The following is a 23,597-nucleotide window of genomic DNA, read 5'->3' as shown; positions in this document are numbered from 1 at the left end:
AGTAAAATCTACAGAAGAATAAAATATGGATATCCTATTGAGTGGAGAGATTATCACATGGACATTTACAGATTTCCTTAGTCCAATCATTTATAACAGGAAAACTCAACAGTCTGAACAATATCCCAAATCTAAATCGAGTCAACAGAAACCTTTCTTGATCTTTCATTAGGAGATTTAGGTATGGCTGAATAACCCTTGGTTTTAATATCAATTGATGGGCGACCACAGTCTTTTTTTTTTTTAAATCTTTATTGATATAAAGTCATCATTGATATACATAATACTATCGAAGGATGCAAGTAATCATCATACAGGTTGGATTAACAATATCAAATGGCGTTCGGTGGTTGATAACTGTAGGACGTGGGGATCATGTGTGCACTCAAATGCTCTATTCGTAATCGGATGTCAAGTATCGTATTTGGCACAGTAAGTATTCCCAAATTCGTTCATATTACCCCCTAAGCTATTCATGAATATGATTTATGGTTACAAGTAGATGGATTGCATCAAAGTAGAAGTGATTAATGGAAGAACAAGAAACAAAAAATTAACATTGTCGTCATCAAGCAATCTGAAGCAGTTGTACACCATCACTCGAAGCAGTAATTTGAAAGAGTTTGCATAGTCCGGTACCCTAACAAGAGCGAGTATTTAGCCGTTCACGGCACCCAAGTGAGGACATTCCCCCTTTCAATCCTCTTCTTCCTCAGAGTCCAGATCCTCGTTCTCCGGAAGAGGATCACAGATGTCCCCCCTGTAGCTGTTCCAAGGCGTCCATATTTTATTCCACTTCCTAGGGCTCGCCCTAAGTACATACACACCTCGCTCCACTATCATCAACATGTCTATGTTCTTGGCCCACCTTGCCGCCGTAGGCATTTCCTGAGCACCCCACCTCTGTGCAATGTCTCTTTTGATACTGTAATGGCCAGGGTGGCCCACAATTGCCCATATCGGTCCAGGTCATTGGGTTCCCAAATGTTTAAGAGGCATTTACGGGGTTCAGGCAAGACAGATATGTTAAGTGTCTGAGAAACTGTACGTAGAACCTGTTTCCAGAACTCCTGTACCAGCGAACATTCCCACAATGTGTGAAACAGGGTCCCTTCCTCCCCACAACCCCTGAGGCAAAATGGGTGAGGAGCTCGATGGATTTTGTGTAGTAGTGACCTCGTGTAGTAGACTCGATGCAGGATTTTAAGTTGTACAAGCCTAAATTTCATTGATATGCCCACTTCTTTCGGCGAAGCCAGTGCTTCGTTCCATTCCGTCTCGTCAACCTCCCCTATCTCTCTTACCCACCTTTCCTGAAGTGGTAGTGTGGGGTCTTTCAGATTATTGACCAATTTCTTATACGTAAGGGAAGTGGCACTTTGTGGCATGAACTCCGTCAGGAGTCTATCCTCCAACGGGGATGATTCAGGAAGATCAGTGCCCCGTGGAATCGCTTTGAGTAGGGCGTGGCTGATCTGAACGTATCTGAATGTCTCGGTGTGGCCCAGACCATACTGCTGTTGAAGCTGCTGCAAAGGAATCACTGTACCCTTGTCCCACAGGTCCCCCACTGTGGAGATCCCTATGTGATCCCATTGTGTGAACCCTTTACATGTTCTGAGATTACCCAATTGTTTGGTGTCCCATAGCGGCGTCAGTTTAGTAAGTTTGCCCGCCCAACCTAGTCGGGCCTGCGCTCTGTGCCATAGTGTCGCCGTGTGGTGTGTTGGGCCAATCAGTCGTCTGACTTGGGCTTTATTATACAGAACCGAAAGCATTCCCTCAGTTCCCAACTGCGACCAGTCGGCCTTGTAGGCCGGATCGTCCCGCGAAGCATGCACCCAGGAGTTGACCACCTTAAGTTGGGCTGCCCAGTAGTATAGTTGGACGTTAGGAAGAGCGATCCCTCCTCCGTACCAACTCCTCACCAACTTGTCATGGGCAATGCGTGCCGGACCATTGCTCCAGAGGAGATTGGAGACTATTGCTGCGATCTGTTTGAAGTAGCGTGGTGCAACCAAGTGTGGTGTATTCTCTAAAACATATAGAAACCTGGGAAGCGCCATCATTTTAATAAAAGGCTGCCCTGCCCAGTAGTGTCAAGGGGAGAGTCGCCCAGTGTTTGGCATCCGCTTTTAGACGTTCTAGAGGGGGTTTCAAGTTAGTATTATAGAAGTCGGTGGCGTCCCTGGTAATGTGGATACCCAGGTACTTAAAGGAGGACGTCGTTAAGGTCAAGGGGCAGGTTTCTCTCAGTACTGGCGCCGGGCCTCGGAGTACATATACCACGGACTTGGTCCAGTTGAGAGTGTAGCCCGATGCCGCCCCGTGTGTGTCACAAAGCTGCAACAGTGCTGGGATGCCAGCCTCGGGGTCTATCATATAAATAAGCATGTCGTCTGCATAAAGGGAGACCTTGTCTTCCCACCCCTCTGTCCATGTGATCCCCCGAAACAGTGGTGTTCTTCTGAGTAGAATTGCTAGGGGCTCTAGTACCAGAGCAAAGAGCAACGGGGATAAAGGGCATCCCTGCCTCGTCCCTCTCTTCAGTGGGAAGGGTGCCGAGATGTGTCCATTGGCCACCACCTGGGCGACCGGCTGTGTGTATAACAGGCGTATCCGCACCTGAAATTTAGGCCCGAAGCCCATTCTGGTGAGTACCGCGAACAGGTACTCCCATTCCACTAAGTCAAAAGCCATAGTGGCGTCAAGGGAGAGGATTGCTGTAGGCTCAGTGAGAAGGTGTGTGTGCGCGCCAGTACCCCATGAACTCGTCTCAAATTCAGAGCTGTGCTCCGGTGTGGCATAAAGCCTGATTGGTCAGGATGGATTAATGAGTGGAGGTGGTGCGTCAGCCGGCTGGCTATGATCTTGGCGAGGATTTTAGCCTCCACATTGAGAAGGGAAATGGGACGGTAGGAGGTGCAGGCAGTCGGTGGCTTACCCGGTTTGGGGATCGCCACAATCGTGGCAGTGCGCTGGTCGAGTGGCAGGAGACCACAGTCTTTTTTAACAGTTCTGTTTGTTCTCTTCGATTCTCTAAGAAAATTAAACTTACCTGTTTCAGTGCTTTCCTCGAGATTTTAGACATTGACAAGGGATCTACATAAAATTCAGGATGATTAATACTATCACAGAATGCCTTGATATAGCACAACCATTTTATCCTGTTCACGCCATCTAATTTCACGGCATCCCCCAGAATGAGGCGATTAAGGTGGCATTTTTCAGTAGTCCATACCCGATGCCATAAAAGAATCGGTTGCACCTTAATTAAGTCTTCCAGATAAGCAATACCCAGTTCGGTATGACAGTTGTAACTAGACGTACTCTCTGGGACAGCTAGGAGGTATCAAAAAAAGCCATTTTCAGTTCATTGTAAGCTAGTGGCGTTGGAGTCACCCCAAATTCCCGCCCCGTAGGTTGCCACTGCAACACAACTATATATATATATATATATATATATATGCTCTTTAACTGTTTTTTTCCGCATCTTTTTGCTGAATGATTTGAGGGCCATTATAGATTTGGATAATAGCAGATCTCCTCTAGCTTTAATTGCACTGCTCCATATACCAGTAGAGTCAAACAAAATCCCCAGATATGGGAATGTTGGGGTATGGTCTAAGGGAATCGAACCTATGAACATGGTTTTTTCTTCTGTTTCGCTTTACCACCACAGTTCATAGAGAAAGTTTTAGTACAGTTTACCTGTAGACCTAGTTTAGTCATAAAGGAGCTAAAAGAGGTAATCAGAGTCTGCATGGCTATGGGGCTTCTTGCCATAAGAACAGCATTGTCTGCATAAATAAGAACAGGTATCCGATGAGCTGAAACAATTGGCATATCAGTGCAATCCTGTAGTAGGGTTTCCTCCAGGTTGTTTATATAAATAGAAAATAAAAAAGGTGCAAGGACACACCCTTGCCTCACACCCCTCGCTATATTGAACACTCTTGTACACTCCCCGTTTTTACCATATCTAACCATTGCACTAGCCCCATTATACAATTCTCTCAGAAATGTAATGATATTTTCCTACACTCCCAACCGGGTTAGAATTCTCCATAGTTTGCCATGATTTACGCTATCAAAGGCAGATGTCAGATCTAAAAAAGTTAAAAACAATCTTCCTCCCTTAGGCTTAGTGTATTTCTCTATTAGTATAGATAGGTTAAGTACTTGTTCGATGGTTCCAACTCCTTCGCGGAAACCATATTGGAGGTCGCTAATAATGCTATGTTCCTATGCCCATGAATGCAGTTTTAATGGTGGAGTCAAGCAAAGATATGGGCCGATAACGCACACAACTTGCTCTATCTCCCTTTTTAAAAATAGGGATGATGATCGACTTATACCAGGTGCTAATCAATCCTATTGTACAGGCAACATTAAAGGTTCTTGTAAGCAGTGGCGCCCAAAGGGATACATTTTTTTTTTTAAATGTCCACTGGGACACCATCGGGGCCGTGTGCCTTTCCCCCTAGACTGGAGTTAATGCCCTTAATAACCTCATCCAAGGAAAAGTTGAGTTGCAGCCCTTCAAAGTCCTTCCCCTTAACAGGTGATTCTCTCAGAATATCAGTGGTGATTGGTACTGGGCTATAAAGTGTTTCGAAATGCTTGACCCATTCATCCTCGGTAACAGCGATCTCAATCCGAGCCTTTGTATTATCTTTAAAAAATGGGGCATTGACTGCCTTCCAAAAGGCTGTCATATCCTTTAGTTCAGAGGCCTCCATTATTGCAGTCCATGCTTCCCTTCTCATCGAGTCTCCTTGAACTTTAAGTGCAGTTTTATATTCTTTGCGTAAGGCCCTTATCTGGGTCTGATTTCTATCATGCCTGTGCAGAGCCAATTTTAGTTGCTTGTGGGCCTTACTGCACGCTGATTTAAACCAGCCCCTTGTTTTCCTTTGGGTCATATTTTTCTTAGAATTAACCCACAAACCTCTCTTTATACATGCAGTTATTTCTCTAAAATTAATTATGATATCTGCATCATCAGTTGCCATATCCAAACAAACAGAAAAACTCTTACTGCTAAGAAACTCATCGGGAACCACTTTGGACCATTTTAAAGCGTATCAATTTTGCCTGGCAATTTCTATGTCTTCAGAAGAAACCTCTGGTCTTTTATGCACAGTCAGTTGTGGGTCGGATATTTCTATCCTGATAGGGTAATGGTCGCTTAGGGGAGATTTTAAAACATTATAACTGGCAATGCTATCTCTATAGCACGAAGATATTAAAATAAAGTTAATTGTAGAAAATAAACCTCTGCCATTAAAAGTAGCAGAGAAAGGTACCTCAGTGCTACATAATTCATTCGAGAACCCTAAATCATTATTAAACATAATCTCATTTAGAGCAGTCCCCGTTACTGAGTGCTCAAAATCCGACAATGCGGTATCCCTATCACCGTTAACCCACAATTTCCTGTTCCTGCTCTGTCACAAAGGGCACAACTGAAATCACCGCCCCATATGACAATGAACTGTTTGTGATCACTGTTGTTTATGCTATAAAGTTTAGAGTTCAGGGTTTTGAGCACCACAGGTATATCTAATACAGGGATATTATTGTAGAAATGTACTATCAGTATACAGACGGTGGTGTTAATATGTAGCCCAACAATATGATAAAAACAGTTATGATAATAGAGCTCAATTTTTTTACATTTAAAACAGTTTGAAATGTACATGCATAGTCCCCCCTTTGCTCGGCCATGTACAGATCCTATGGCTGGGATGAATATAGATTTAAAACCACTCATATGATATTCTTTCTTAGCCCATGTCTCCTGCAGGCATATAACATCACAATTATTAGTTAATTTTTGCCAATTTGGGTTATCTAATTTGGCCTTAAGGCCAGCTATGTTCCAAAAAATAATGGACCATTTATCTCCAAGCCCTCCGTTTAAACCTAGTTTTTGGCACACAGCACCTTCTTTAGGGATACTACAAACCTCCCGCCTGCATTTGCCTTCCTCTCAGTAATTACGTTAGGCTTTTCAGGGGATCTAAGGTCAATAATGGACCTACTAGGTTCTGCTCTCTCACAATCAGGATTATTGTTTGTTGTACCCCCACTTGGAATTTCTTCCATTGTCAGTGCACCTTCCAAATTTTCAGAAAGGACCATCCCAGATACAAAATCATCGGGTTCCACTAATCCAGGGGTATTCAAATTTTCATGATAAGCCTTATGTGGCGGGATCGGAGAATTATCAATACTAATTTCAGTAGCATTAAATGTATCCCTCGGTTGTCAATCCACGCCCCCAAACCGGATAAACAGTCAAAACGATTACTGATTGGTGCATTGTATATGTACCCTGCTAGTTGAGTATTAGGGTAATTAGTGGGAAAATATCCCCGATGTATGTTAGTTAATGGGGCACCATTAAATAGTCTTCCTGGTTGATAGTCATTTCTTTCATAGCGTGGAGGGTGGGCTCTATATCTACCATACAAAGTGGGGGCCGGTAGGTAGAAGTCTAGTGTAACGATTCCCCCAAGATTGTCACAGTTCTGGAAACCATTAATAAACTCCACAACTCGAGGGTCTCTGAAATTCACTATAATACAGTCTCCTTCGATATTTTTTGCCTTATGTCCCACCCAGCTAGTTCTCTGGACGTTCATAATTTCCCTTGTAAGTCTGGTCTTAAGGGTCTATTTTTCCTAGCCAGAACATAACCTTATTTTTAAATTCATGGTCGGTCTCGACCCTTTCACTATTCCGCTCGGGGACACCCGCTAACACAATGACATATGGGGATGATTCTGGTGGCAAGTCGGTCCTCCTTTTGTTGGCTTTATTTCTTGTACCTGCTAAATCTACAAAATCATCGCCTTCCCTCACTTTGTCTGTGCTCGTTCTAATGTTCTTCTGGGCTCTATCTACTTTGATAGCCCTTACCGTTTTGTTAGTACTCTGTAGAGTCTTATTTGTTACCTTTGTGTTGGTTCGTTTCGGTATTTCCTTCCCTTTTTGTCCCACCGTTTCACTAATTGGGGTCTTCTGACTGGTATTTAATTTCGGGGGATCAACAAGGTAGGCGGATCTGTTGTCAGCCAATTTTTTTAGCATTACAGCGTTCCCCTGTATTAATTTCTCGAGTGCCTCAAGTTGACTTCCGATCCTTTTAGTGCGCTCCACCAGGGGGAGAATTAAAGATCTCACCAATTTTTCTATATTTTCGAGTTAGCATTCAGCACTACTCTTACCCTCAAACGGGTTTTTAATAGTTTCCTCCCTGCGATGGCTTGATTCGAGAGCAGGTTTCACAACCTGTGTGGGTGTCTTAGTTCTATCCTCATTTATATTTTTAAAGTATTTCTGGGTAGCAACCTTTGGCTTTTTAGAACGTCCGCCTTTAGGTGATTGTCCTCTACGTTTACATTTTTGATTAGAAACAGTTAACCGAGTACCCTCAGATTGTATTACTTCTATGTGCTGATTATTAGCAGACTTGATACTATTTCTAAGGTCCGACCCCGCACTAGGATATGTCATGAAGGAATCTATACTTATATCGATCTCGCGTACATCTATAATGGTGGGTAAGTCTCGGGGGTGTTGAGAGGTCTATATAATCTGTGTAAGGGGTTGTTCAGGTAAGGGTACTATCGCTATACTCTCAAGTGAAGATCTTCTTAAAAACACTGGGTCGAGAGAAATGCGGCGTACAGTTAAATCAATCTCTTTTTCCAAGGCTGCTGATGCCCTCGTTATAAAAGCATCTAAAGTGCCGGCTATACTTCCTCTCCCTCCCCTACTTCCTGATTTTTCACTCTTATTGTGTTTAGAGGCCATTTCTAGCAGTGCAACCACTACTTGTCACTAGTTACAAGTGTCCTAATGTTACAAAATAGTCAACAGGGAATGCTACAATTATTCCGTATTCTTACTGTAAAACAGGGAGTTTAAAGAAAAAGAAATCGGCCCAGTCCAGTCCCCGTACGTCCACAGACGACCCGCCCTTTGCCCGGGCTTAGCCCGGCTAGGCCAGCGCACGGTCCCGCGACGCGGGGGCTGCAGAGGTTTTTAAAGCGCCTCCGGGCGCGGACACGGCAATTGACACTTCCGGCGCTGGGGAGCCTGATTCAATCTTCGGAACATCAAGAATAAGTGACCCATCCATTGTCTTGGCCTGTCTAGTAGAGCAGGCCACACTACAATATCCAGTAGACAAAGTGTCGAAGGAAATAAGAACAGGGCGAGCGGATCGGGCCCCAGGGTCAAATGTCATTCCGCAGGCCATTGTAAGGCTGGAACCTGACTACTGGGCAGACTCGCTATCAATGTTGTTCAATAACATGGGAACACTGAACATACTTCCTAAGAGGTGGAGAGGGTCAATAATAAACCCGGTGTATAAGGGTGGTGACCGGTCAGATCTGGCAAATTACTGGCTAATAGCCCTTCTAGATTCTGAAGCAAAATATTATACATCGCTCATCCTTGAACTGGTAGAATGGTCAAATAATGACAACATAATCCTAATCAATCAGGCAGGATTACGCTGAGGGTTCGGCACTACAACAAACATCTTTGCTCTTGGACTAATGGCAGATAAGATTATGCACATGTCGAAATGTTTGCATTTATGTTTTATAGATTTTTAAAGTAGACTTTGACCGAGTAGATAGAGCCACTCTAGAGAAACATTTAAGGACGTGGGTCTCCCCAGATCGTACTCTCCAAGGCATAATGCAGCTGCATACGTACACCTGGATTCGGGTTAAACTAGTCGATTGGACTAGACTATCGAGAAAAATCTTTACTGATGTAGGCCTCAAACAAGGCGGTGTCTTAACCCCGCAATTGTTTAATCCATTCATGGCTGACCCTTCCCCAAGATTAGACCAGGTAAATTTGCATCCTCCACGTTTGGGCAAACTATGTCTGACACACTTTTCCTATGCAGACAATATGGTTTTACTTACCAAACGAGAGTGGGCCTTCAAAGGGCAATAGACGAGCTAGAAGTTTTCGTTTAATCAAATGCCCTTAAAATAAACACAGCAAAAACAATGATAATCCGTAATCGACCCCAACCCTCAATCAAACTCTGCAATAGTAGTCTTAGGAGGTCAGTAACTATAAGTACTTGGGCCTGTAAATGGATAATCGATTAAACTTTCAAACACAGAAACAGCGTGCTGTCAAGAAAGGAAATGGCCTGATCTATGTTTCTTGCTCACTTGCAAAAAGACAAAATGGTCCTTTCTACAAACCATTGCTAGCAGTCATAACAGCTAAATTCCTACCAACTGTGGCATACACAAGTGTGGTCCTGCATGGGAAATACGTAAGATTACTTGAAAATATCCAAATTAGGGTGCATAAAAGAATATTTAGCCTTTCACAGAATTGCTTTCTGACGCAAGTTTGGTTGGATTTAGGTCTGTTGCAACAGTCAGTAGCAAAAAGATATGCAACAATAAAATCATGGTACAATTATTCCATATTCTTACTGTAAAACAGTGAGTTTAAAGAAAAAGAGAGCGGCCCAGTCCAGTCCCCGTCGGGCCCCGGACGGCCACAGAGGACCCGCCCTTTGCCCGGGCTTAGCCCGGCTAGGCCCGCGCGCGTCCCGAGGCGCGGGGGCTGCAGAGGTTTTTGAAGCGCCTCCGGGCGCGGACACGGCAATTGACACTTCCGGCGCTGATGCGCTGGGGACCCTGATTCAATCTTCAGAACATCAAGAATAAGTGACCCATCCATTGTCTTGGCCTGTCTAGTAGAGCAGGCCACACTACAATATCCAGTAGATAAAGTGTCGAAGGAAATAAGAACAGGGCGAGCGGATCGGGCCCCAGGGTCAAATGTCATTCCGCAGGCCATAGTAAGGCTGGAACCTGACTACTGGGCAGCCTCGCTATCAATGTTGTTCAATAACATGGGAACACTGAACATACTTCCTAAGAGGTGGAGAGGGTCAATAATAAACCCGGTGTATAAGGGTGGTGACCGGTCAGATCAGGCAAATTACTGGCTAATAGCCCTTCTAGATTCTGAAGCAAAATATTATACATCGCTCATCCTTGAACTGGTAGAATGGTCAAATAACGACAACATAATCCTAATCAATCAGGCAGGATTCCGCAGAGGGTTCGGCACCACAACAAACATCTTTGCTCTTGGACTAATGGCAGATAAGAGTATGCACATGTTGAAATGTTTGCATTTATGTTTTATAGATTTTTAAAGTAGACTTTGACCGAGTAGATAGAGCCACACTAGAGAAACATTTAAGGACGTGGGTCCCCCCAGATAGTACTCTCCAAGGCATAATGCAGCTGCATACGTACACCTGGATTCGGGTTAAACTAGTCGATTGGACTAGACTATCAAGAAAATTCTTTACTGATGTAGGCCTCAAATAAGGTGGTGTCTTAGCCCTGCAATTGTTTAATCCATTCATGGCTGACCCTTCCCCAAGATTAGACCAGGTAAATTTGCATCCTCCACGTTTGGGCAAACTACGTCTGACACACTTTTCTTATGCAGACAATATGGTTTTACTTACCAAACGAGAGTGGGCCTTCAAAGGGCAATAGACGAGCTAGAAGTTTTCGTTTAATCAAATGCCCTTAAAATAAACACAGCAAAAACAATGATAATCCGTAATCGACCCCAACCCTCAATCAAACTCGGCAATAGTAGTCTTAGGAGGTCAGTAACTATAAGTACTTGGGCCTGTATATGGATAATCGATTAAACTTTCAAACACACAAACAGTATGCTGTCAAGAAAGGAAATGGCCTGATCTATGTTTCTTGCTCACTTGCAAAAAGACAAAATGGTCCTTTCTACAAACCATTGCTAGCAGTCATAACAGCTAAATTCCTACCAACTGTGGCATACACAAGTGTGGTCCTGCATGGGAAAGATGTAAGATTACTTGAAAATATCCAAATTAGGGTGCATAAAAGAATATTTAGCCTTTCACAGAATTGCTTTCTGACGCAAGTTTGGTTGGAATTAGGTCTGTTGCAACAGTCAGTAGCAAAAAGATATGCCACAATAAAATCATGGTACAAAATATGGATAAATAGTACCAGTTTACTGAACAATGCCCTCTGGTGAGCCCAGGAAGATGATCCTCGATCAGCCTACAGCGAATACCTGAAATCATCACTGAAGGCAACAAACACAAAAGACCTTTGGAAACAGAACCCCACTTTTCCGGTATTCTGCCAACTAATGAATAAAACCGCAAAAAAGCACTCGCTTATTGGAGAAAAAAACAGATTAAGCAATCATGCGCACGCCTGGATGGTGTTACAATCATATACCGCATTACAACCAGCAGCATATTTAAGTACAACATTTTCCCCACATTTAACAAGCATTTGCAATGCAATAGTTCTCGCATTTGTCAGAGTTTGAGTTATTGGCATTGTAAATATTATGTGAGTTGTACGACTGTGTTTGCAGTGTAGTGAATTTTTGTATATATAAATAGTTGCATGTATTGTAGTGTGATTGCGAACTGTAATGTTATTGTTAGTTGGCAAAGTAAAATAGGCATACGATGCAACAGCCTGCCACTAAAAAGCTATTGGGGGAAATTAGGTAAACTGCAAGTATCACAAATATTGAAGAAGTAATATATTAAAGAAGTGAATTACAAGGTGTGCGAAATGGAAAACATTTACATCTAAGAAGGAATATGGTTAAAAATGAAACGCCAAGGCTTGCACATAAATATTGAAGGCACACATAAAAGAATAAAAATCGAATGTTTGTGCTATAGAGACGCTACAATCTGGTAACAGAAAAATGTTTAAAGTTAAGAACTTACATTAGGGAGATACAAAGGCAAACTAAGCCGCTGATTATCGCAAAATGAAAAGCAGCATGAAATCTAACAGCCCGCTGTCCAAAAGTCATTAGACAGGATGCAGAGAAATGTAAATGCTACAAATATTGAATCAGCAATACTCCAAATAGGACAATTGCAAGGTGTGGAAAGGTTGAAACAGCACCTGTAACGAAAAAGGAATATATATAAAAAAGAAACTACGAGATGCGCAAGTTGCTGTGTACTTATTGGCACTGGTATGTCCTGTATATAGCGACTATGTGCAACGCTTTTTCTTCCCCCTTACTTTACTCCCAAGCTGCGCATAGATTTTAGGTGGGAAGATGTTGCCATAGCAACCCAATGTAATAGCGTGTAGCCACGGAGTAACAAGCAGGCTTCTTCCACTTTGGTGTCTACTTGTTCGCAACTGTTAGTCTAAAAAGTGTCACAGAAATAACAAAATTCCCAGCATGTGGTCTACAAACCAAAAGCACTTTGCTTTTAGAGGCTCATTTACGAGGAACAATAGATGGTGTTATAGATAAGACTGAGAGACTTGCCTTCCAGACACTAAACAAAGTACTACAGGGCATGTGTCTGCCTGGGAGAAGCAGCTAGGTAGGAAAACAGTTTACACATGGTGACATCAACATTGTAAAGGTCCTGAAGGTACCTCAAAAGGGGAATTAGAACTTCTGCACATATAAAAAATTGCATACCGCTCTGTAGCGCATTGTATGTGACAGTAGCTGTATTGTTTGTAAACACTACTGTGGCAGGATTCCACATATTTGCGCGATGCACCCCCGCCACCCTAAATGTGTTTTTTTGGCAGTTATCATATGTAACCAGTGCTGGTTCTTTAGGCTGTAGCGAAATGGACACATATATGCAGTATAGAGACGAAACGTACAAAACATAGACTTCCTTATAATGTATTTATAATCAGATAAGCCACATGGTTTCTTTATATTAAATAAGGGCAACACCGAGCATAAATAAAAAGCAAGTATACAGTAAACAAGACGTGAAGTTCCTGCTCTTTTCACAAAGGACAGTGCATCTTCAAAGTGAGTGTCAGCGCTGTTTGTCTTTTGGATAGGGTGGGGGAGCTGTGAGTGGAGGGGCTTGCTGTTCACGTGTGGCGGAAATAGAAGGTGCCTTTCTTTTATTCCATTGACCTTTTAGAATAATAACACAACTAGCAAAAAACAGCAGCTAGCTGGGTGAGGACCCCAAAACACCCACAGGCAAAATGTGCGATACTGGGGCAACAATGTTCTTTCCGACTACACTGCTCAAGCTGTCCATTAGGACTTCAGGGCACCCTGCTGTCAAGTATATATACCCCGACCCCACTCCCGCAACAGTACGAAGCAAACACCTCGCAAGTCGCTATTTCCCAAAGTTTGGGCAGTATGAGGCTCCCGCGTAAAAATGCCGGTATAAACATACATTATTGTGATTTTTAGGGGCAATGGAGTTTCAGGAGTTGCATTTAGAGTCGATTCAGCTTCTTGGTGCTAAGAGAGGAAATCAGTAGGGTCTCAATAGCATTGAATCATATGACGTGCAAGTCTGGGGCGAAAATGAAAAATGTAAATACACCAGAACAATTAAATATATTCCCTCAAGCCTGTTGGTGAGAAAAACGATTAACGCAACTTTTCAGACTAGATGCCCACTAACATATAGAGACATATATATATGTGCACATGTTGCCCAGGTGACCATGGTACGAGCGCATCTTAACTGTCTCAGAGATCAATTCAAGCCAGCAGGGAATCCAATTCAGAAAGACTTTACCTTACTTTCCAGCTTCAACCAGTGGTTGGAGGATGACGCCTTGTTGTGCTCTTTGCTCCTGCCTAGGTGTAATGATGTCTGTCTCCGCCATCAGTGCAAGCCATGCAGACTTTAAACGTGTGAACCTGCACCCCAGCCTCCTCCGGAGAGATCAGGGCAGTTCCTCTACCTCTAGAAATATGCTGAGGGTGGAGCCGGGATAGAGCCATGTAGGCAGCCCTTGGCGCTGAAGATTATTGCCTGGAAGCAGACCGGGGCATATCCTCTCATCAACCAGAGAGCAGCATCTGTGCCGGCAATGAACTGATTGTCGGCGCCAAAGGACATTCCTTCCTGAAACTCACAGGCATGGAATCCAGGTGCCCTCACGGTCTGAGATTTCACCAGAAGATGACATGGTGTAAGGCACATTATCAAACCCAATGGTGTGCGCGCATCACACGCACGTGGTCAGCTTTCAGAACCCCCTACATGAGGTCTCGCACTACGCGAGCACAGTTGCACACTGCAACGCCAGGCACGAGACCTAAAAAAGAAGCTATAGGCCACTCGTTTCGGGACATTACTATCTTGGCTGATCAACCTGCTTGGAAATGTAGTTTAGGCAGGGTAGTAAAGTAGGATTTTATACATTTCATTTGCATATGTCCCTTTTTAAAATCAATTCGGATCTTATTGTTGAAAAAAGCTTTTAATGTTAGGAGCATGCGTTCTTGCAGATCACTCACAGTAAAATACCTCAATCCAACTGACCTCACCTTAATTACAAACAATAAAATTCTTGATTTTATATGAAAAATGAATTAGATCTGAACACCTAACTAAGACCATGTTACTAAGAGTTACTGCTGTTCTAATTTATACATTATTTAAACATATTAGCTTATATAGAGAAAATAGAGCACTAATAGCATTGTCACACTTTATGCTACATATTGCACTATTTGTTTTTTTAGCTCTTTTGAGGTGAGGTTGTTTATTATCAACATTACTAACCTCCATATGATAGTACTGAATTATTTTAGGATTCTGTTGATTTACAATGTTCAAAACTGATGTGCCATTACATACATTTAATAACTTGGGGACGATGGAATTCATATTGCTTCATTAATGTATCACAGCTTTTATCTTTTACAGTTTTAATTGGTATATTGTTATGGTTTTTATTACCTTAAAGAATAAAGCAGGAACAGAATATGATACTACACAGAAGCATAAGGAAAGCCACTGACACATTTATTAAAATCTGTTTAATTTTAATCAGCCATCGCTGCATCACATTCTATACTTACCACCATAGGTTTTAGGGATAATTCGTGGGACATCGTTCTCCGTCATGAATGTGAAGTGGAAGATATTAGTTGTATGGTGTTGTTGCGCTGTTGTATCAAAAACCTCGCTGTGCACTCGGACCTGCATATTGTTTTTATTAGTGTAGCACACCTATGTAATTACAAATATTTTGATATGTTAATTTAATTTCAATAGTAACATCCCTCGAAATGCTTACACACCCAAATAAGGAAAACGGGGAGTTCTGACAGAATAAATTACAATTCACAGGTGGTTGCACTACAAAGAACTCTTGTCTTTACACTGAACACACATGTATGAGGCAAAGAGCAGTATTTAAAAAAAATTAAGACAACGAAATTCAGCCCTTATTGTATTACTCCTGCACTGATTAAAAGCAAAACAGTCGAGATCAAAGTTGCAGAAACTTTATTTTTTGATGACCATTAAATATCTGCCACACATCAAGATTCAACTTATTTGCCTATCTACATTTTACAATTTATTCTTATTTACTGAATTTAGAACTTTCACGATTTAACATTTAAACGTTCTACATTATAAGAAAACACTGGAATATAAGTCACATTACCTAGTTTCTCATTGTCTAATATTCTCTAGTAAGTAATATCAAGTACCAATAATGGAAATTATTTACATGGCAGTTAAAAGTTGGTTAGTCAGGCTGATCTTACGGTAGTTATAACCATCATTCATTAGAAAGCAGCGAATATTTTCTGCTAGACATCCCAAATGCTTTTAACAAAGAGGAGATCTTGGGGACACACATATCAACCTAGAAATGAACTAAGGAGTCCGCCTCTATCAGGAGGCCATGAGGCCCAGCTGCCTCAGGGTCATTCTCACCGAAATCCGGGATAGAGACTGAAACATCGGTATCATACCCCAAAGATCCCAGTCTCACTGTTCGGGAGGATAGGCCCAAACTGCACTGTGTCCAGAACAGCCTCGATGAAAAGGAGCAACTGAAAGAGTCAGGTTTGACTTCAGCACTTTGACAGTGAACCCCAGCGAATGAAGAAGGTTTGCCGTAGTCTGGAGGTGGGGATGACAGCCTGGGGCGAGCCCACCTTTAACAGCCAGTAGTCGAGATAGAGAAAGACTGAAACCCATGATATGCGCAGATGAGCTGAGACCACCGCCATCACTTTCGTGAACACCTGAGGGGAGCTGGTAAGGCCGAAGGGGAGCACGGTGAACTGAAAATGCTCGTGGTCTACCGATAACTGTACGTAGCATTGTTTGCTGGCAGGACAGGAATATGGAAATACGCCTCCTGCCCCATTAAAGGACATGTCCAGCAGAGTTGACTGAAGATACCCCGAAAAGCCAGACGTCCTCAACCAGGCGTAGCGCAGAAGGGCAACTAACGTGGCAATCGTTCTGCCCAGTGAGTCGTGGTATCCAGTCCACAGCGAATCGTGAACTTTGCTGCATCTCTCCCATCTGCCACGGCTTGGGAGAGAATGGCCCAGGCCTCTTCCGGACACTGAGGCAGCACTTGCGCAACTGTATCCCAGATTGTATGGGAGTATCAGCCCAAGAGGCACGTGATATTCACAGAATCACAGTGCCAAGCTGGAGGAAGAGAACATGTGCTTCCTTAGATGATCCAGCTTCTTGGATTCTGTGTCTGGAGGAGCCGAAGGAAATGCGCCCTGGAAGATGAAGCTTGGACCACCAAGCTTTCGGGGAAAGGGTGTTGGGTGAGGAACAAGGGATCGCCCGGAGCAGGGTAGTGGCAGTGGGCGATCGTCCTTTCCACAGGAACCCCTGTGCTGGAATTTGACTAAGTGCCCAGAAGGACGTCCGTGAGGGCTTTGTTGAAGGGCTAGAGGGGTTCTGAGGAGGTTGCTGCAGGTTAAAGCACCTCTGTCAGGAAATTAGTCCTGACTGCCACTGAAGGGCGCTCCAGGCTCCTTGGCTGCCCTACGCACCACTACAGCATAGGATGCTCCCTCGTCGGTAGCCACGGTAGGGGGAAAAAGCATGCCAAGATCTGGGGAAGTGTCCAGACCACTGGTGTCACCCAATTCCTCTCTCCAGTCTGGTTCTTCCAGCGGGTCTGCTAAAGCATCTAGCAAGCCCTCCCAGTCCTCATTACCTTCTGGGCAATAGGGAAAACCTGGGAGGAACAAGGGAACAAAAGTACCCTCCGGCGTCAGATCCGATGTTGTTCGGGCTCTGGGTCCATCTCGGGAGTGAGGATGGGGACGATGTCGGCTGGGGGCTTGGCCGGGGGCGTTGTCACCGGAATCAGCCCCCGGTAAGGTCGAGTAAGGCCGACCGGCATTAATCTGGATCCAGGCCCGAAGGCGAACCAGCGGAGTTAGGCTGCCCAAAGATACGGTAGAGGGCTTTCTAGAATGTACGAAGCTGGGCACAGGATTCCCCAGCTCCCGGAAATGGGGGGAGGCGTTGCATCATCCGTAAATCAGGCGCCGGAGACATTGCCTTAGAGCGACGATGCTCCGGAACCCACGGAGCCGGAGAAGGTGAAGGTGAAGAGCGACGGTGCTTCTTCGCCTTCTTCTTGTGCTTCGACTTACCCGAGGAGTGCAAAGTCTTGGACGAGGTGTGGAGGATCCGGTCTCGAGACCTCCCCCTCAAGCGAGATCGGGAGCAACGCAGAGCCGACTAACGGGCCTCCAAGAGCTTTCAGGACCGCTCCCGCAAAGACTTTGGATTCATGGCCTGCCAGTCGGAGCACGACTTCAGGTCCTGGTCGTGCTCCAGACATCAAAGGCACGAGGTGCGGGCCCATCACAAACATCAGTTTGTGATAAAACCTCGCTGAGTTTGAAGCCGGTCCGAGGATGGGACATCCCTTGCGCACCAGGAGTCGATGACTCGAAAAAAGAAGTTGGCAAAAGTCGAAAAAAGCTTAGTAAAGAAGTAACTAAAGGGGGTAAACTCCCTCCAAGTCTGCGCTAGGCTGGTGCAGAAAAAGAAAGAACTGACATCAGAGCGTATCAGCATCATCTAAGTAGGCACCGCAACGTCGTCCTGGGGACCACGATGTTGACGATGGAGTCAACCGACACCATCTACCAACACACAGGGGTACTGCTAAGAGACAAAATTCTCTGGATCCAGTCTGACGCCCTTTAGTAATTCTAAGGTAAGTAATCTATAACTAACTGTCTCTTTCAGATCATGACATTTCCACCTACTCCCAATCAAAAGTTAGCTTTTATTAAATGCAATTAGGCAACTCGATGTTATCATTATAGGAGAGATAGGCCTTACAGTAGTGAAAAACGGATGCATTCGTTTTTCCCTACAAGGACATGGAAAACGTTGTACTTTTTATATACAATGCACCCAGCCCGTCGTGCCTTGAGGGCCTACCTTAGAGTGATTTATATGTTTTAAAAAGGAAGGTTTAAGCCTGGCAAAGGTTTATTTTGCCAGGTTCGAATTGGCAGTTTTAAAACTGTAATACACTGTTACTTAAGTGGGTGGTAAAATGAGTGCTGCATAACAGCATTTTATTTGCATTCCTTTGATGCATTTAGTTCCATACACTAAGGACATATAAGTAAATTAAATATGACGAATAAGCCAAGATCAGGTATAAGCGAGTTCTTCTGCTGAGAACCGAGACGCCACCGGATGCACACCCGGCCTGCTGCCTCTCTGCTAAATACAGATACATGAGTATCTGTACATGAGGCTACATTTGAAATATCGCGGCACTACGTTAAGAACTAACTTCATCATTGCGAAAGATTTAAGCAGGAAAGCTGCCAGCCTTTTAATTAGATCAGCGTGTTACCGCATAAATATAACGGAGACACAAACATGGTAACCCGATAATCCGTTGGATGTTTGTTAACAGGGTACCAGAACGCCGCATTAACAGACGTAGATCTTAAAACGTCTCTGTGACACTCTCTAGTCGTTTTTTAAAATAGGGTATCTACTGATTGGAGAACTCGCAATTTTGCTGTGTAACAATACCAACGAGGAGAAGTGTAATAACTATTTAAAAAGATCAGGCCTAATAGATAACCATCTATCCATACGTATCTCAGCAGTGAAAACATATGGCTTAATTGATAGGAGATTTCTAAAGAAGTAGAAACTCCCTTGAAAGATCAGTGTAAACAGCATCATGATGGTACAGTCCTGAGGAAGACACGGCTAGGTGTCGAAACGCGTAGACAGGAAGCCATCCATTATTTTAATCATATATTGTTTTCGAATGAAGGAATGCATATGCTGTAATGCTAAAAAGTTTTATCAAATGTCATTAATCACTTATTGATTTTTATCAATTAATATTTTCTATATGGAATTAAAATGTACTTTATGTGTTAAAACAGTTGTCTATTATTCTTTGTTGTGATTTGTGCTATTTTATATGTGCCAGTAGGTAGTGTGTTTTTTGCCTGGGTGCTTTATTTACACACATTGTTTACCCTGAATTAGATTCGAATCAGGGGGTCCTTGTTTTTTTCACATATTAGTAAGCAAATTGTACCACATTTTAGGGAGCGAGCACAATTCAGGAGGGATTAGGAAGACAGTTTGGGGGAAGACCTGACCAAGGATGTCAGGTCTAACAAGGGGTGCCGGAAGGAAGGACAATTCTAGATTATTGAGGAGTGGTTTTGAGGGTCTGTACAGAGGTTTTTAATCTAGTCAGGTTGGCTATGCAGGTTTAGCGGCAAGGACAGCAACCCCCCAAATCAATATAGTCTGAGATGTAGCATCGATTATATTGTAATTCAACTGCCTATCCTTATGTGCCAAGTGCAGCTCAGTTAGTGCCACCAAATCAGGTTTATAATGACCAATTTCCAAAAATAGCCTGACTCCCATATCTTGGTGTTCCAACTTAAACCTAGAAAACTTAAAATTCAACCCCTATGAAATCAATAATTGTGACCTATTTCTTTCCCTCACTACCCCAACCCCCTACCGCTAGACCAGCTTGCCAGTAAGGGGCACTCAAAACGGAATGACTTGAATCCACCACCCACTGCCCCCAGCACCCCCCAAGCCCCCCCTGTTCCACAGAAATAATCCCCCAAACCTAGGGCCATTGTAATAGTAATAGTAGGTACTTTATTCGGTTAAGATTATTAACCATAAAAGCGTAAAAAATACAAAATTCATTTACATTAAAATAACAATAATAATTTAAGGTAAAAATACATCAGTTTCGCTTACAATCAAAAAATACAAAGTTTGTAGGAGTGATATCCTTGTTCTATCAGAGTAATATATCTGGGCCAAGGGTTAGGTTCTAGTAACTATAGGGGGGTAACTGCTGGTACCTAGTTGGTACAGGACCCCTCCTGCCCCCCCGGTGGTATCCCTCTACGCTCCATCTAGTGATTGGCGAATATGCAGTTCTTGGGTAATAATCGGACAATTCAAGTATTGATATAGGCCCATCTCCTATTTGTGGCTCCCAGCTTTGTAGATAAGGGACGACCAAGTTGTCCCGGAAGTTGACAATGACCAGGTCTCCCGCTATGTTCTTGGGACGGGAGCCTATCCACCCCACCCTTCTGACATCTAGGATTGTCCCGTTAATGTTGGATGGAAGCGGTCTATGTTTTGTCAGCCAAAACTGGACTTTGCTTTTGAGGTCCTGGTGACCTTCAATCTTCCCGGTTGCGAGCGCAGGAACTCCCGAGAGGACACATACGTAGGGTGCTGCCTCTGGTGGTAAATTTATGGATCTATTACTCACAGCTAGCCCCTCAGAACATTTGCCTGCTTTAGACCACCCAGCTCTGGGAACAGATCTATGGGCCATTGTCAGTTCATTGGCTACCTCCTTGTTTTTAATAACTGATAGTACAGGATCAGATGGGTTATTCTGGGCAATTTTGCTGTGTACAGTCGTGTCAGACATTTTTGAGGCAGCAATTCTCTGAGATTGCTTGTTTGACTTAGTTGGCTTGGTATTGTCATCTATTGTTGAGAGCTTTTCCCCAATTCTCTCTAACCTTTCGATAAGCGGGGATAATAGGGTTTTTACCAATTCTTCAAAGTGGGCCAACAAAATAGATGGTAAAAGGGATATAGGGGTTTCCAGTATTTGACCTGCTTTGGGTGACTCGGGGGTGGTGGTGACAGTAACCAAAGAGGGGTTTAAGGTTGTTTTTTGGTATTTCGATGGTTTCCCCTTATATTTCATACCTTTACGTTTTATGCTCTGGGTGAGAACATGAGGATGTACTAACCCGTGAGTGGTAATTTTATCTGTTGTTATGACTGGGATTTCCAGTGGACTTTTATTAAGTTGATGCAAATTCCTAAACTGGGGGCTTCCAATACCCATATGGCATGTTGTGGAACTGGATTGTTCAATTCCCTGTTCAATGGGGATATACCAGGTTTTGCAAATGGCGTTTAATTCACTCTGCAATACAGAGTTCAGCGAGTCAATTAAGATTGGAGGGGATCGTTTGCTACCTATGGTGTCTTTAGGGAGGCTATGTTCTATTGACTCAAAAGCCAATGTTATCCTAGTTAAGTATAGGTCCAGTGTCCGCTTAAGTGACCCTCCTTGAGAGGCAGATTGTTTGGCTGACCCTTTAGAGGTCATGATGCGACAAGCTAATGACCCAACTGCACACACCTTGTGTGAGACCAATGGATATCAAGGAAGACTAAGGATGACTAAGAGGCTACGGAAAAAATAGACAGGAACAATCGTTGGTAGGCTCTGGATGGTTGGTCTCTAATTAAGCATACCTTAGTTCATGTCTTTAGTCCCAAGAGACCAACCAAGAGGGGTGCCCCGACCCGACCTCTTCTGGCCTCTGAGGACCACAGAGGGCCCGCCCTTTGCCCGGGCTTAGCCCCGCGTCCCACTCGCGTCCCGCGAGGGAGGTCTGACGATAGTTTTATGCGCCTCCTGGCGCTAGGATGCGGTCACGTGGTTCCCTGGGCTGCTGGGGATTGCAGTCCCCTGACCTGCACTCCAAGCGGCGGCCGGCACTTTCCCAAATGGAAGTGGGAGCGGGCAGAGGGAGGCAGGCGGCAACCCCAGCAGGTCAGACAGCAAGAATGGCAACAGCCCTCCACCCGGGCTCCCCAGCGGCAAAGTCAGCAACAATCATGCAAGTTCCAAAATGCTCCCAGGGACCGTCGTAGTTAGTTGTGGCTGTAGCTGCAATAGCTGCTGCGGCATTAGAAGTATTAACAGCATTGACAGCCTTTACTTTAGATCCCCTGCCTTTTATGAGCCATAATAGTTATATATGCGTTGTCCCTCTCCCAAAGATGCTTCTAAGAATTTTCCCCCTTTTTTTTTTTGGGCCACAAAAACTGCACCAGTTCACCAGAAGAAAATAGGGGGGGCTCTGAGTATGATTGTTACGCCCCGCTGCAAACCCCTGGCTACTAAGTAATAGTTGTTGAGCCTGCCAAGAAAAAAGTCACGCCGCTTTTGCGCGGTGCTGCCGAGAAGAAAACACTCACAAGCCGTCGGTCACTTGATGAAACGTGGGGGAAACCTCTACTGGGTCCGGGTCCGGGAGAGAAGAACCTCCACCCCTCCCTTCTCTGCCTCAGGCCGTGACCGTGGCGTTCAGCGGCAAGCCCACACCTACAGCCCGTCAGTCCGAGACCGCGAAATCACTGCTGGATTTGATGAGCTCCTCAGCTCGCCTAACTCCGCAGCAGACACTTCCCTCGTCCGTTTCTTAAGAATGCCATAGAAGCCCCTAGTTTGTGTGTAGAATGCGCCCCTAGTGTGCACTTAGCTTAGATGTAGCATATTTGAATGCACTTAACTATCCACCTTGCAATGCCTGATTTTGAAATGGGATTGTCTTTATGTGGTGGAGTAAAGGCAACAGAGATGTGTTTAGTTTTCCTAAAGGGCTGTGTTCTTTCTATGTAGTAAAGCAGTTCCCTCTTGACATCTAATGTGTGAAGGGCACGTTCTGCCACTGAATCTGGTTGAGGGAAGAACACAGGCAACTCAACAGATTGGTTGATATGAAAGGCAGAGATGACTTTAGGTAAGAATTTGGGGTTATAATACATAGAAACCTGGGCACACACATAGAAATCAACAGTTAATACAGATTTTGCTAGTAATAGAAGTCAACACCGGAGGTTTTCTTTAGGGTATTTTATATAGGGATGTTCGTAGGAAAAAACAACGCCAGCCGACACGTGTTTCGTCAACAGGTCAGTGCCTGTGACTCTTCAGGGCTTGGTAGGCGTGGTGCAGGTATCGAAGTTCCGGTGATATTTCCAACCCGGAGTGCGGGTAAAACATAACAGCGGGTTTGTAAAAAGAAGAAAGGAAGTTGTCTGTCGGGCGGGTGTGTCCATAACAACCGAAGAGCCTGTAAAAGCAGGACTCTCCTGTAGCTCGTCTCGTCTGAATGAATGGATCCGAGCTTACCTGCTACCCCAAACCCTGCACAGTAGCTTGTTGAAGAATTTGGGGTTAGTTCTAAGGACCACCACTTTGCATTGGTGTATTTGCAAAAATGGTTCCTCTATGGTTAGTGCCTGAAGCTCTCCGACTCTCCTTAGAGAAGTGATGGCTATAGGAAAGGCTACTTTCCAGGTGAGAAATTGTATTTCGCATTTGGGCAACGGCCTCGAATGGTGGACCCATGAGTCTTGAAAGGACTATGTTAAGGTTCCACACTGGAGAAGGTGGGAG

The 23,597-nt window shown here is 44.0% G+C and overlaps 1 protein-coding gene across 5 annotated transcripts in view; it reads right to left on the bottom strand.

Annotated features, from left to right (window-relative positions):
• The window catches only part of ACOT9 (acyl-CoA thioesterase 9), a 525,989-nt gene that overhangs the window by 65,208 nt on the left and 437,184 nt on the right, over nucleotides 1-23,597 (bottom strand). For all 5 annotated transcript variants that reach the window (XR_015299309.1, XR_015299310.1, XM_086934544.1 and 2 more), the window contains one exon: nucleotides 14,926-15,076. Coding sequence is in view for 3 of the 5 variants with exons in the window: in XM_086934544.1 (XP_086790670.1) it covers nucleotides 14,926-15,076 (151 nt within the window). In the remaining 2 variants the exon portion in view is untranslated. The remainder of the gene's footprint in view (nucleotides 1-14,925; nucleotides 15,077-23,597) is intronic.

The sequence above is a fragment of the Lissotriton vulgaris genome, chromosome 8 (genome assembly GCF_964263255.1).
Source record: "Lissotriton vulgaris chromosome 8, aLisVul1.2, whole genome shotgun sequence".
Classification (NCBI taxonomy): domain Eukaryota; kingdom Metazoa; phylum Chordata; class Amphibia; order Caudata; family Salamandridae; genus Lissotriton; species Lissotriton vulgaris.
Note: the sequence above shows the minus strand (reverse complement) of the source record. Positions and strands in the feature narration are given on the sequence as shown.